Source organism: Lissotriton vulgaris, chromosome 7 (assembly GCF_964263255.1).
Source record: "Lissotriton vulgaris chromosome 7, aLisVul1.2, whole genome shotgun sequence".
Taxonomy (NCBI): domain Eukaryota; kingdom Metazoa; phylum Chordata; class Amphibia; order Caudata; family Salamandridae; genus Lissotriton; species Lissotriton vulgaris.
Window position 1 is genome coordinate 1312210261 of NC_141695.1, and position 16069 is coordinate 1312226329.

At 41.2% G+C, this 16069-nt stretch overlaps 1 protein-coding gene across 1 annotated transcript in view; it reads right to left on the reverse strand.

Moving 5' to 3' along the window:
* LOC147703577 (uncharacterized) overlaps positions 1–16069 on the reverse strand; it is a 328904-nt gene that overhangs the window by 96199 nt on the left and 216636 nt on the right. Inside the window, exon 10 of the mRNA XM_086929517.1 lies at positions 10069–10131. Within this exon, the coding sequence (XP_086785643.1) occupies positions 10069–10131 (63 nt within the window). The remainder of the gene's footprint in view (positions 1–10068; positions 10132–16069) is intronic.

Genomic DNA, 16069 nt, shown 5'->3' on the forward strand with positions numbered 1-16069 from the left:
TCAAGTAGCCAGCGAACGGACGTTGTCCGCTTCGCGACCCTGGGACTCCCAAGATATTTGCGGAAGACACATGTTCTTTGTAAGTGTCTTTATGACGAGGGGGATGCTGCTGTAGGGCAGATGGCGCCGCTTGAGGCTCATCTTGCCGCACGGACTTATTGTCTCAGCCGTGCATCTCATTAGGCACGTCCCTTTGATGCCTGTATCTCGTGTTTCCCGTTACCTCCCCTTTTACACCCTTTCCGATCTCCCCACTGTCTCCGTCTTCCTCTGCACCTGTCCTTGTTCCTATTTCGATCTACTTTACTGTCGATTGGAATTTGCTAATGGTGGGAAGATGGGTTTTTACAGTTGGGAACCGACAAATGTTTCCGCACTTATGTTCCGGACCTCATGTGTTTCAAAGTGACCAAAGCGACCCCTCTGGGGGCTAATTGTGGGAACCGGGTTGTAAACTTTTGTGTTCAATGTTGTCCTATGGGTAAAAACTGTATAAAAGGAGCGATCCACAGAACCAATTTGAAGCAGTCTCCCCAAGTTGCACATGTTGTACTTGCCGTGACTTCTGTGTTCCCTGCAGCAAATAAATCTTGAATCTTTGACGCCGAAGGAAGTGTCCCGTGTCTCTGTGACTTGTACGCCGGAGCAGGTTACCCACGAAGGTTTCAGGTGTTGTGCCCTCGCACCGCTGGGTCTTAAAGAACCCAGTCCTTCAGTAGTACTTCCTGTTTTAACAATGTTAGATGATCTTGACTCATTGGACGCTGTCTGGGGGGGATGTTTGGTGGGGTAGCTGTGAGTTCTAGGCAATAACCATGTTGGATAATTTGTCTCACCCACCTGTCTGACGTGATGTTTTCCCAGACAGGTAGGAACTGTGATAAACGTCCCCCGACCGGTGTTATATGGTTTGGGGGGAGTTGCATTAAGTCACTGTTTTGGGGTTGGGGAGCTGCGGTTGTTATTATTTCCGGGACCTCTACCCTTGTTGTTGTTACCTCTGTAACTGCCTCTTGAATTACCTCTGGGTGATGTTGGTGTAAAAGAGGTAGATTGCTGGCTTGTGCTTGTATTCTTTGACCCCCCTCTATAGGTGGACCTACGAAAGGAACCCCTTTGAGTTGGCTGTTGTAATGCTCCCATTGATTTAGCCGTTTCTGTGTCTTTTTTCATCTTTTCTAAAGTCTCATCTGTACCTGAGCCGAAAAGTGTTTTTTGATCAAAAGGTTGGTTCAATAAAGATGTTTGTACTTCTTGTTTGAACCCTGAGATCCTAAGCCATGCATGTCTTCTTAACATGATACTGGTGTTGACGGATCTTGCTGCAGTGTCTGCTGCGTCTAAGGCGCACTTAATGAAAGTGTTGGTTATTATTTTACCTTCCTGTATAAGCTGGTCTGCACTTTTTTGATGTTCTTTAGGGAGATGTGCGATGAGTTTTTCTAACTCGTCATAATGCGCTCTATCATAGCGTGCAAGCAGCGCTTGTGTATTAGCTATGCGCCAGCTGTTTGCTGCTTGGGATGCTACTCTTTTTCCTGATGCATCTATTAGCTTGGACTCCTTATCAGGAGGAGGAGCTTCTCCTGTAGATAATGAGTTTGCTCTTTTACGAGCGTTTGTGACTACTAGCGAGTCCAGAGGTATATGGAAGAGAATGCTGCGCAGGCTTCGCAGTCCCTGGATTCGTGTTCAGGCGATAAGCATAGGTTGCACACCTCGTGTAGGTCCTTGTGTGGGAACTTAGCACCACACGTTGGACATTTCCTAAATGGAGTCCTTTCCATGGACTCCGGGCTGGATTACGTTGAGAAAGGTCTCCCGGTCTCGTCGATGTAGAATAAATTGTTTATTGTTGGAGTCGAAACACGTCGGAATGGAAATGAAATCGCGTTCGATAACAATACCGTCGAATTGGAAAGGGAATACGTGCCAAAATATCACTTTTTCTAGAAGTCGATCCGGAGCGCTTGGATCCTTATCCGAACCCGATGGCGGAAAAAAACAATCTAAGGATGGAGCCGATGCCCATGCGCACTAGCACCCAAAGGAGGAGTCACCAGTCTTGTGACGACAAAAGACTTCTCCAAGAGAAAAACAAGTGCAATCATCCGAGCCCAACACCAGATGCGATCTATTCATAAATGTACCATCTGCAGCCCATATGCCTCGAACATATGTATTACCTACTGGAGGTCGCCAGTAGGTAGTTATAGTTAGGATTGTTTTCCATAGGAAATCCACAACATTCTATTGGGAATAACTTTGGCGCCGGTTGAGGAATCTGCCTGTAATTTTCCTTAAATTTGCCTCGCTGCGCTCCGCCCCTTCCCTGAAAGTTCGGGGGGGATTCCTCGAGCGGGGGCCAAGATAAAAGGGGGGTCCCAAAACCTGTTTTCTCCATGTTAATTACCATAGGGCGGTTGGACTCACTTTTAGCCCGAACGGCTGAATGGATTTCCACCAAACTTGGCGAAATTGTAGGGACTGGTAGCCCGATGTGCCTTTGCTATGTCTCAAGATATGTGCTCCAGTGGATTTTGAGTAATTTAGGTTCCAAAAAATATATATATCTATAAGCGCGCCCCGGTATGCACACCGGGGCGCGCTCCAGCGCGCTACGCGAGTTCGCGAGCGGAAAGCTGATTGGCTCTCACGTGTTTGTCAACATTCCAAACAGTCCAGAGCGGCCGCCATCTTGTGCTTGGTAGGATCGAGACACCAGAGGTGGCAAAAACAAAGGGGGAAATGACCAAAAGGGGGCAGGGTAGACCCCCTTGACCCCCTAGTTTTGATGCGGGGGCCATAAAAGGGCGGGGGGGACGCCCGGTACGCGCACCGGGGAGCGTACTGGGGAGCGTACCATGGGGAAAAAAGAATGACAGAGTTTTAAAAAAAATTTGCATTTTTTTATAAATTGGAGGTAGTTCTAAAAAGAACTGTTTTTTTTATTCTTTTTGTTGTTTTATATTTTTTTAATTGTTTTTTGGAACATTTTTTACTTTTTTTGGCTTTTATGAACAATTTTATATTTTTTTTGTAATTTTTATGGGGACAAACAAAAAACGGAATTGTAAACGGCTCAACTGGAGCAAAAAAAACAGGAAAAAATTAAGGTTTGTTTTTGCACTTGTGGTTGTCTCTAGCACGGTTAATCAGTTTAATACTTGCTCTCCACAGCAAATTGTCCTTCCACAAAGTTTGCAAACTATTTTGAAATCTCCAAACTGGGTTTGGATGTTTGGGACCATCTCACTTGTCTCTGGACCCGATGGAGTGGGTTGCTTACCTTGGGAGGAGCTGGGAGAAGATTGGGGAGGGTTTCTGGTCAGTTCTCTGACCTCTGACGCAGCATAGTTATTTGGGTGCCGGCGTTGCATGTGGCCAATCATGGTGTTGCTGCCAAAAGAATACTTTTTGGCAGGGTTCCCCCCTGGAAAGTACAGTGCCACAGATCAGACAAGTAACCTTTGGCGCATTAACTTTCTTGAGGCCCCTTGGGATTTTAAAAAACTCCCAGACAATGTGCTCCTTTGGCTTATAGGTGGTAGTATCTTCAGGCAGGTACCACCTCTCTTCCTCCTCCTCCTCCTCTTCTTGTTCTCCACCACTGTGGTGTTGTGGTGGTCCTTGTGGTGGTGGTGGTGGTGGTGTTGGTGGTTGAGATGCTTCTGCTCCTGCTGCTGCTGCTACTGTAGCCATTTCTCAGTACAAATAGGTACAAATAGGTCTGCAAACAGGTCTTCCTCAGTCAAAGTATAAAGTGACAATGAGGAAAAAAGGTGGGGGCTTTCATCATTTGGAAAACAAAACTGTCCTGAACCAATGAAAAGTGTTATTTTCAGGTCACATGACCCGGGCTTTCATCATTTGGAAACCAAAACTGTTTTGAACCAATGAAAAGTGTTATTTTTAGGTCACATGACCCGACGCGCTTACGCTACGCGCCCCGGAGCGCTTACGTAGCGCGATCGTATGCGCTCGAGTGCTTCCGGGTGCGCATACGCCGTGCGTATCACGCGGACGCGGCTACGCGATACGTCACGATGATGTTTTCGTTTGCGGCAATAGCGCAAATGGGACGCTCACCAGTACGCTCACCGGGGCGCGCCGGAAGACTGCGCTTACCGGTGCGCTCACCGGGTCACGCACCGGGAGCGCTCCAGGGCAAAAAAAAAACAAAAAACCATGAACAATATACATAAAAAAAATAGTATTACATACATATACAATATAGGATTCATTATAAAAATGATATATTTCATAGCTATAGAAATTTGCTATTAAAAAACCTTTGAAATTCACTGAAAAAACATAGGTTTGAGGCTCTATATATAGTTAGGAATTAGCATTTAAAAAACCTATGAAATTCACTGAAAAAACCATAGGTTTCACACCAGTTATAGTTAGGAATTAGCATTTAAAAAGCCTATTAAATTCACTGAAAAAACCATAGGTTTCACACCAGTTATAGTTAGCTAGAAATTTTACTGACAAAAAACCATTGAAATTCCACGTTATAGTTAGTTGGACTCACTATAACTTGCGCGCCTGCAATGCACTGCTGATGACGTCACATATTACATCACTCATGACATGGTCAGTGACATCACTGATTACATCACTGATGACACCATCCTTGTGACAGAGTGACAGACCTCCTTTTAGTGTAATGTAACCCTTGAAACACATATTCAAAAATAGAAACTAACATTTTCAAAAAAAATGGAGATACCATACCAGTTACAGCAACCAATTCAGTAATTCCACCATCTATATACACATCCACTCATTCACCAACAGTTCTATATAGTCACTCATACATATACTCACTCATCATATGTAGTGATACACCTATACATCCTGTTACACACCGACAGTCATCCAAAAGTTACTCACACACATACTCACACATGCAAATAAACTATTGAACATCCATTTATTTGCATATACAGCTATACACACACTACCACCTTACTTCTAAGGAAACTTACACATACTTACTCTCTTAAACAATCACTTATAGAAACACATACTTATTAAAAAAGGAACTCTTACAATCTCTCACTCTCACATATACTCACTTATATACATCAATACTCACATATACTAGATTAAAACATATGTCGTTACTGATAAAGACACTAGTGAGACAGTCATTCACTCACTAACACACACATATACCCACTCATCCACCCATACAGTTCTGCACATATGCTGTCTTCAAAACACATACAAACAGTGAGTCAGTCATTAATGCATCTATGTGCTAAGTAATACCCCCACCAAACCATACAGACACTCATACTGATACTAAAAAAAACATCTAATAACCCATATACACACACATGTAGCCACTTATACACAAAGTGAAACACTGATACAAACATTTAAATATTTAAACAATACTCGCTAATATATGTATTCACTAAGATACACTTAATAAGCCAGTTAACCTATCAATTTTTTTTTAAACATATATTAAGACACTTATTTAAACATTTATTCTTCCATCGACCTTTACATATACATATATAAAACATATTGATTTTTCAGAAAGACACACATTCACTGGATGGTGTCATCAGTGATGTCATGAGTGATGTCACTGACCATGTCATGAGTGATGTAATATGTGACGTCATCAGCAGGGCATTGCAGGCGCGCAAGTTATAGTGAGTCCAACTAACTATAACGTGGGAATTTCAATGGTTTTATGTCAGTAAAATTTCTAGCTAACTATAACTGGTGTGAAACCTATGATTTTTTCAGTGAATATATATATATATATATATATATATATATATATATATAAACAATGCATGATAATGGCATACATTGTCAAAGCACATGCTTTATAATGAGATGCAGGGTACGAAATGCATGTGTTTAAGGCATTCAATATATTTTCCTGCGTTGTTCGGTCGTACAACCTTATCAGGTTGACTGTAAAGCAGTCTTTCTTAACTACTCTGACTTCTAAATATAAATATTCCCTTTTCTGTGCTCTCCTACATTTCAGAGGAAGTACTTTCTCTTGGAGATAGTTTGTTTTTTACATTTGATGTTTTAATCTTAGCATATTAGTATCGATCTCTGTATACTGCTCTGTGAGGAACGTGTGCACTGCAGTGATTAGCGCTCCATTATGCAGAATACTTCCCTTCAACAGACTTCAAACATATTTATGCACATGCTCCTCTGACGGAATCTGAGGAAAAAGGAGTCTGCTGCATTTCTTGTCAGCTGAGGATGGGTCAAACTTTAGAATCGAAAGAAAAAAGACTCATTGTGACAAACTTTGTGGTCAGAAGGGCTGTAAAGTTTTGAAAAAGTCCATGAATTCAATTATCAGAAATTGCCAGGAGGGGTGTGGATTGCTACATGGTAAAAGGAGATGGATGTGAGGACTTCCTGGGTTATGGATAGGAACTGTAGAAGCTGGCTTAGCCCCAAACAAAAGGTAATGACATCAAAACGATATCTGATTGTGTGAATAAGTTGTGAGCAGAGTAATTTAGGCTCCACCTTGATATGACAGAAACACAATTATATACTCACAATTGACAATATATTTACTGTGTGCCTAAACTTCATTAACATGTGTAAAGTATTTTAAATATATTAACTAAATGCACTCCTTGTATGGATAAGAGATTTATAACAATACTAGCAGCCCGTCCCGACGTTGTCCGGGTATGAATTGCTGCTGGCCAGTAGTATATAGTTTTGTAGGATTTCGTTTAGATAGCATTTCTTATCTGTGACAGGCCTGTGAAACGCTCCGATTCAGAGTGCACTGCTGATGCACTTAAGAGTGCGCGTTCAGTAGTGTGTGAACTCGAGTTTCCCTACTTTATTTTTCCTTGCAATATTATATAGCGCTAACTCAACAACATGGCATGAGCACAATTTACATTACAGAGGAACGCATTCATTTGTGGTAGGCACGGGGAGACAAAGCGATTTGCCTGGAATCACAGGATGTTGAGCTGATGCCGAGATTCGAACGTAGCTCCCCAGCTCTAAAGTTCGCAATTCTGGAACTTGTGGCGGGAGGTGTGTCTAAAAGTGTATGTCGGTGCTGGCCATCAATGAGAGAGACCTGTGCATTTTTCAAATGGGTGTTGAAAAAATATGGAGTATGTTGCTGGAGATGTGGGCCGCCGTGCCACCAATGTACTTACCAGGGGAGGGTAAACACCCATTATTCCGCAACTTTCTTTCCGCATACCATCACTCCGCATACTTTCATTACGAAAGTACCATGACTCCGCAATGCCATTATAACGCATGGCATTACATTTTATATGCTTTTACCACGCATACATTTACAACGAAATTCGTTGTAAATGCATGAATGGTAAAAGCATGGTTTTTTTATGTTTGGATAAGGTAAGTATGGGTATAGGGGTATATGTTTTGGGGCACTGGGGTATATGTTTTGGGGTGTTTGGGTATTTTAAGGGTTCAGATATAGTTTTGGGTTATGGGGTACAGGGGTAGTTTTAGGGTTTAGGGATAGGTATGGGTTTTGGGGTACAGGGGTATTTTTAGGGTTCAGGGCTAGGTTTGGGTTTTGGGGTATAGGGGTATTTTTAGGGTTCAGGGAGAGGTTTGGGATTTGGTGTACAGGGGTATTTTAAGGGTTCATGGCCAGATTTGGGTTTTGGGGTACAGGGGTATTTTTAGGGTTCAGGGCTAGGTTTGGGTTTTGGGGTACAGGGGTATTTTAGGGTTCAGGCGTAGGTTTGGGTTTTGGGGTACATGGTTATTTTTAGGGTTCAGGGCTAGGTTTGGGTTTTGGGGTACAGGGGTATTTTTAGGGTTCATGGGTAGGTTTGGGTTTTGGGGTACAGGGGGATTTTAAGGGTTCAGGGCTAGGTTTGGGTGTTGGGGTACTGGGGTATTTTAGGGTTCAGGGGTAGGTTTGTGTTTTGGGGTACAGTGATATTTTTAGGGTTCAGGGCTAGGTTTGGGTTTTGGGGTACAGGGGTATTTTTAGGGTTCAGGGGTAGGTTTGGGTTTTGAGGTACAGGGGTATTTATAGGGTTCAGGGCTAGGTTTGGGCTTTGGGGTACAGGGGTATTTTTAGCGTTTAGGGATAGGTTTGGGTTTTGGGGTACAGGGCGTATTTATAGGGTTAAGATGGGTTAGTGTTTAAGGGTGTTGGGGTATTTTAATTAGTAAGGGTGGGTTATGATTATGGGGTGCAGGGGTATTTAAAGGGAGCAGGGTGGTATTAGCACACGATATGAGACATGGCATGAACGGCGGAACGTACCACACGCCCCCAGTGTTTGTCACGCCTCAAGCACACGCCCACAGCACAACGCAGACACGCCCACAAGGGACTACTTTGCTGGCATGGTTCTTTTACCTTTTAAATGTATATGGTGGGCGTCTGCATAGCCTATGTCCTTCTGCTGCAACTGCCCTTTCCAACGCTGTATTGGGTGTTGTGATTGGTGCTGTGGTTCCTGAGATACAGATATATTAGTATGGATACACTAATATTAAGTTGGAACACGTAAGCATGAATTCTTTTTTCGCATCTTGACACTTATACTTCAAGATACACTGGCTTGTGTAAACGTATTTTTTACTCCTGTAATTCCTCAAGTTACACATGTGCATGCATAACCATGTATTCGAAGGCCATGTTAAATGTTTAGTTAAATTTAGCCTGACTTTAGGTCTCAAATAAAATGCATTTTGCTTTGGCAGTATGTTCTTTCTTTGAATGTTTATTATCATGATTCCTGTTATTTAGAGAAATGCTTATAGTTTGTCTTAGACTGATGATGGCGAGGCCTGCAGGGAAAGATTTGGCATTGAACGGAAAGATGCTCAAGGTTGAGAACTACAGCCTACGTTTAGTGCGATGGGAAACTGAAGGGATGTTGAAGATGCACTCAAGTAAGATTTGGTTGATTCCCGATAATGTGAAAAGAGATAAGAAGGACTTTTCTGAGTCTCCTGTTACTTTTAAATCTCTGTTCTCACAGTTAGGAGACCTTGAGATTCCCTTTATACTTTGTGAGGCACAGACCTCTCTGCTTGCCTTATTCTTGTAAGTGTGAAGCTTAATCTAAACACTTATTTCCTTTTTCCAAGACTTCTACTGAAGTCTAATCATGCTGACACCCTCTGTGCTCCTGAAACACAGGCCCTTAGTAGATGATCCCATATTTGACTTATGCTTAGGAGAGAGAAGTGAAGTGTCTATGGAACACCTGTCTGACCTATTCTGTTTCTTTATTGGTGTGGCTGTCACCATTCTGTATCTAACTGTATTGCACCTCATCTTCCTGAGATATTTCAGTTTATTTGCTGTATTGCTGCATTTACTGAACGTATAATTGGTTGGCTTATATACTGGATGGATTGAAAATAAAACCCTTTAGCTGTGTTTTGTGATTCCTGGTCCATATTTTACAGTCACATTGGCTTCACAAGTTGGAAATGTATTGTTGATGTCTTCTCTAATTCGATGCTTCACGTCAACCAACAAAGATCCATACGATCAATGGGGAATAATCTTTAATGACTTGACTAAGAAATTACATTGTAAGGCCCAGTGCTCTTTCAGTTGCGGGCAAAGGAAGGTGTGAGGCTTGTTATGTTTATTGAATGGTTGTGACTTTTACCTATACGTCCATGCGCTGTTCTGGTTAGCTGTCTGTGATGAACATAGTTGAGTCAGCTTAAGCCTGTAGTCCTGGGTATGTTAGGTAGTTCCCTTTCCCCCTCTGAAAATAAAGACCAAGGTACAGAACAAAGTTGACCGAGTTTGAGTCTTTAATGGTAATTCATGTACATTAGCTAGGTTTCTCGGCACTTATAACCAAGTAGAGACATTAGCACTATAACAAGTGTTGTAATGGGTAAGACATGTACCCACAACTCCATATGTTAATGCCACAACCTAGTATATGACCTACCCATTTAGGTATCCAAAATATAAAAACCAGGTTATTTATGTGCAGCACCCCATACTGAGAAACTTCTGCTACAACAGCATGTAGTAAAGCAAAATGCAAAAATATAGACAGAAGTAGTACATACCAGTATACACTTTCTTCTCAATTTCTCCAAGATCTTCTTCCACTATAGCCTCAGCTACTGGTCCTTAAAATGAAATAAGAAAGATTTCAATAACAAGACCAATTAAGACAAATACTATGATGACCAAATAGATTCCCGACAGAGGTGCACCGAAAAGGTGACAGAGAAGAAAAAAACTGAGAGGAAGCAAGAAACGAAATGATGAAGCAAGCATTAAAAAGACGGAAACAACGGAAGTACGCAATATTCACAGTATCAGTGGAAGAATCACTAGAGGCCTAAACAACTGTCGCTGAGTTTCTGCATGATTCTAATTTAGGTCATTCAAACGCAGAGCAATTGCAAAGTATCAGTGACTTCACTTTGGCACTTTGGTTCTTCCTTTAAACAGAGCCGCCCAAGCTGGAGGTGCTGCCAAGTGCTGAGGATAGCAATTAACACACACAATGAGATAAAGTAAATATTGTGAGCTTGATTTAGAGTTTGGGGGATGGGTTACTCTGTCACAAACCTTAGGACTAAACCGTTCACATTATTACTAGTGCATTATATCCTATGGCATTTGTAATATGGGGGTGGGATATATGTCACATTTGTGATGGAGTGACCCATCCACCAAATCCTTGATTCAGGATCCTAGTAATTTAAGATTCAGATAAAGGTATAATTTATAACTGTCTAAATGTATTACGTAGACACAACAAAATATGATGGTGATCATTGGAGAAATTAATGTAAAAGTAGATTTAACAATTTTATAGGGTTCACAACTGGGAAATTATTCGATCTATTTTTATCTTTGAGGTCAATTAGAAATGTAAAAAAGAACTTTAAAGTGGTCTTTGGGCCTGGTTAGGGTGATCACGATCACTGGGAAAGCTGGGAAGCAGTCGGTTGGGACTCTGATAAATGTACGGAACCGACTTCCATTAACTCGGGCAGAAATAGGTCACATAAAAAGTGAGGTCCAACAATCAGACCACAGCCTCGAACAGTGAAGCAGGGCTAATTTGAAATAGAAACTCCGACCAAAATGAGGAACCCCTGGACACCAAATCAGGATACCCTGCTGCAGAACAGTCTCCTCTGTTTTGCCCCTTTCACTTGATGGTCTCCATTACAAGTGGATCAGATGATTCCCCATTATTTCACTGCCATGGAATTCCTCTTTCTGTAGGTATAGGTAAATCTGGGGGCGGGACAATAACGTGGGTTGGAGTTTCTGAGAAATGACCTGGGGTATTTGGTGTTTCTGTGCCAATTCCTGCATAATAGTTTGCCCTGATCTTTCACATGGAGACTTCGGATGCTGAAAATCAGATGGGCCCAGGAATTCTAATTATCTGGACCATCGCAATTTATTTGTCACTCATAACGAAGCCTCATTTGTAATAGTCCTAACATTCAGAATTTTCTGTCTGCTCTGGAGCGCCTCGTTCTGTGAGTCTATTGAGGACAGACAGAGCTATTTTTCCACCTTCATTGAATTACTTTTTTAGGTACTCTGGTGTCTTTGGAATTATGACAACAGGTGCGAACAAGTTCCTAATCAACTTGTAACCCTGGGCACAAGTATATATTGCGTAGCCAGCAAGAATTTTTGAAACAGGTTTTCAGTTCTCCATAAGGATAATTCAATTTATTGATAATCCATAATGCATGACGATATCCATAATGTTACTTCACATCAAGCGTCATAATCATGTGATTCACAATCTGATATTCTTGATTTAATAAGCATTTCACTGGCCACCACTGGCCTCCCAATGCATTTCGGCGCGAGCCGGCACCTTTATCAAGGGATCTGTGGGTTGAAACAATGGTAATTAGTACTACGTCCTGAACGCCCACCAAAAATTCATGTTAAACAGTAGTTGCTAACATGTTCGGAACAAAAAGGCTATATATATGAAAAAAACATTAAACTGCATATGTAACATTCAAATGGTTCTGGTGATAATGCATATTTAAAAAAACACACAAATTACCAACATATTAGACAACACTATGCGGTGCTGATAGCTAAGATGTAAAAGTAACGCGAAGAGTGGAGAAATAAGGGTTCGTAACTGACGTAAGGTTTAAACAAAGCAATATGTACTATGCATAACTAGTGGACCCTACCGAACCTATGTAGGGAGCACGGCGGTATTAGGTTTGGGATGGGAAAACCGCTAATGGCGCTTCGAGATGGCAGTTTAAACAACGACACATTTAACATGCAATGATGTGACGCGCTACCCGCTGTATGCGCTTACCAGTGAAAAAGCAGAGTGCCGCTCTCTATGAGATCCGCTACGCTCCGTTTGAACTCGCACGGAGTGGCGGAAGGATGATAAAAGGAAATAGGTGGGTGGAGTCTATACCTACGCAATGCGCTGGGGATTGTGGAACTTGTATGCTGTCATGCAGTGGAACTTCAATGAAAATACAAATAACCAACAGTTTCCATGCAGGGATACAGTAGACACAAATCTGTGTAATTACAAGTAACAAAGAAATTCCACTCTTGCATTGAGGCCCCCCGGTTTCAAAGTCTTTAAGCGATATATCCAGTCATTTTCTCTCTTCAGAAGTTGTGTTTTATTGTTGATACCTTCATGTTTTTCCACAACTTCAAGAATGCGTGCCTTCAGTTCAGTGATATCATGTTTGGCTTCAATAAAATGTGTGGTAACAGTAGACTTGAGCATTTTAGTTCTAATGTTGCTCTTATGTTCATTGAGCCGAATTTTGAATTTGCGCTCCGTATGTCCCACATAGTGTAATTTACATGGACAACTCAATACGTATATAACGTTCATAGTGTCGCATGTGCCATTGACTTTTAAGTTGATGGTATCTTTAAACTCAGGAGGAGATAACTTATTGCCTTTCGTAATGTTACCACAGTTGTTGCAGTTCATACATGGCAGGGTTCCTTTAAATATGGCAAACGGACTGATCTTCTATCTAGATTTCAAAAGTTGTCCTACGTTCATGGATCTGGTGTGTGCAAACAATGGTTCTTGCTCAAATGCTCCCTTGAAATCTGTTTCTGCCCGTAGTATGGACTAATGTTTTTTAATGATGTTTTTAAAGGATTGGCTTGATGTGGAAAATTTACTCACGCATGTAATGCGTTGCTCTTTATTCACTGGTTTGTTAGTTAATAGGGTCTCTCTAGACATATTTTTAATCCTCTGTGTTGCTTCAATCAAGATTGATGAGGGGTAACCTCTCTTTTGGAATCGTGTGGACATTTCATTCATTTGTATCTCCGCTTTCTCTGGTTCCAAGACTACTTGTTTCACCCTCATGAGTTGAGAATATGGTAGATGTCTCTTTAGGGCTGGAGGATGAAAGCTGTCATAACTGAGTAAGTTATTACGGTCTGTGTTCTTTCTGTATAGAGTTGTGTTGAAAATGGAATCTCCTCTGATAATGTTTACATCAAGAAAATTGATATTTTTATCTTGGATATCCCAAGTGAACTGTATGCGTTCGTCAATCAATTTGAGTTTGGCTATTTCCGATGATAGAACTTCTTTAGCACCTTCCCAAACAATAAAAATGTCATCGATGAATCGGACATAAAGTTTGATATGTTGCTTCCAGGTTTCTTGGCTCAGAATGTTCGTATCCTCATAGTCCCTCATGAAGATATTAGCATAAAAGGGGGCTGCCGAATTGCCCATGGATGTCCCGCTCTTTTGAATATACCATTCTTCTCCATATTTAAAATAGCTGTGCATCAGAGTGAACTGAAGAAGTTCCATCAAAAAAACTTTCATGGTGTCTTCATACTCACTGTGGAGTAGAACTTTTTCGACTGCCTCTATGCCTGATTGATGGGGTATTGACGTATACAAGGCTTTAACGTCAATGGTAGCCATGACTATAGGTTGTTCTTTGGTAATGTTGATCGTTGCCAATTTTTTCAAAAAATCTGTAGTATCTTTGCTATATGACTTCCACTGCAAAGGGTTGAAGATACTTATCAAGAAACTTTCCAATGGGTTAATGGATGCTTTTAGAAGTGGACACTATGGGTCTACATGGAGGTTTTTGCAAGTTTTTATGGACTTTGGGTGTCATGTAAAATGACGGGCTCCGTGGATCCATCTGTGTCAAGTATTGTTTTTTTTTTTCTTTGACAGTGCCGTTATCTGTAGCTTTTTTCAAAATCTGTGAGAGGGTGTCTTGAATTTCTCTGGTGGGATTATATGGTATTTTCATGTAAAGGTTGGTGTCTTCCAAATGTTCCATAACTTGTGACTCATAATATGACCGATCCATTATGACTAAAGCTCCACCCTTATCGGCTTTCTGACAAAACACAGATTCATCAAGACTAATGTTTCTGATGATATTCAATTCGCTGGATGATATGTTGGTATGTTTCTTATTGCGAGGCTTAACAGACTGTATATCTTGTTTGCAGAGAGTTTCGAATAAGTCTATGGCCTTGTGGCTTACAGGTGCCATGTAGTTACTCTGTGGTCGGAGTCCCATCAGTTGATCTTGTTCTTCTCTTATATCATCTGTAATAATGTTATCAAAGAAGTTTCTGAGACGTAATTTGCGCGTAAGTTTAAACAAACTTACTTCCAATTCAAGGACGTCAGTATCGGTGGTGGGTATAAAGGAAGTACCTTTCTGTAGTATAGTCATTTCTTTTTTGGTGAGGAGTTTTTGTGATATATTAATGACCAGATTATCATCATTCATTTGTGCAGTTGTTATTTCTTCCTCCTGTTTTTTTCTTTCGTTATCGGTGGATCTTTCTCTTTTTCTGTGTTTGTGACCCCTCCTGGGTCTTCCCTTGTATCTGGGCCTGACTCTAAAAAAGGCGTCTGTACTGAAGTTGTTGGGATCTCTTTTGCTCTTCGCATGTCAGTGTTTTGAGGTCCTCTTTGTCCAGACGTCTCACTACCTGTAGAGGAGGTGTCTGTTTGTGAAGCATACCCTTTAGTTTGCCTTCTTTTAGCATAGACTTCCGCCCATGAATATACTTCCTCCAATTTATAATCGAGGGTATCTCGACGGTATTTTCTTATTTTACGCTCATTGAATTCTTGTGTGTGTTTTGTTAATTGCTGGTTGATATCTTCTAATGTTTTCGTGATTTCTTCTGGGCTCATGAATTTGCTCAATTCTTCTTTTACTCCAACGATTTCTGTGTTGAGTTCTTCCAGAATTCTTGAAAGTTCCTCAATTATCAAAAGAATTAAATCCAAACTACACTTGTTTAGTATAGCATACCATTTGTCAACGAATTGTTTGCTGTTTTTACATAATGAAGGTTTCAGAGGGATCCTGAGTCCTCTTGGAATCCGCTGTGCTTTATGGCACCTAATCAAGGTACTTGCATGAAGGCGTTGGTTGATTGTTTTTCTTGTTAAATATAGCAGCTGCTTGACATGTTGTTCCTTAGTTTTATTAGTGGCGAACTCCGTAGTGTCTTCTTGTATGAGAGAATATATGCGTGTGCTTGCTTCTGCATCAAATGCGAATGTTTCTGCTCTAGATTCAGTCATATGGGTGATCTCTTCATATTGCATGATGACTTTAAGGCGTGCTTCGAACCTAGTGAGTAGGTTGACAAATGACCAAAAATTTAAATGATTCGAGCACTGCGTGTTTGTATTAGGGTTGATAGTAGGTTAACTGTGCTCTCAAAAATTCTTGCTGGCTACGCAGCATATACTTGTGCCCAGGGTTACAAGTTGATTAGGAACTTGTTCGCACCTGTTGTCAATATTCCTTACCCCAGAGTAGGGGGTGTCCTTGGAGCACAGTTAACCTACTATCAACCCTAATACAAACACGCAGTGCTCAAATCATTTAATTTTTTGGTCATTTGTCAACCTACTCACTAGGTTCGAAGCACGCCCTAAAGTCATCATGCAATATGAAGAGATCACCCATATGACTGAATCTAGAGCAGAAACATTCGAATTTGATGCAGAAGCAAGCACACGCATATATTCTCTCATACAAGAAGACACTACGGAGTTCG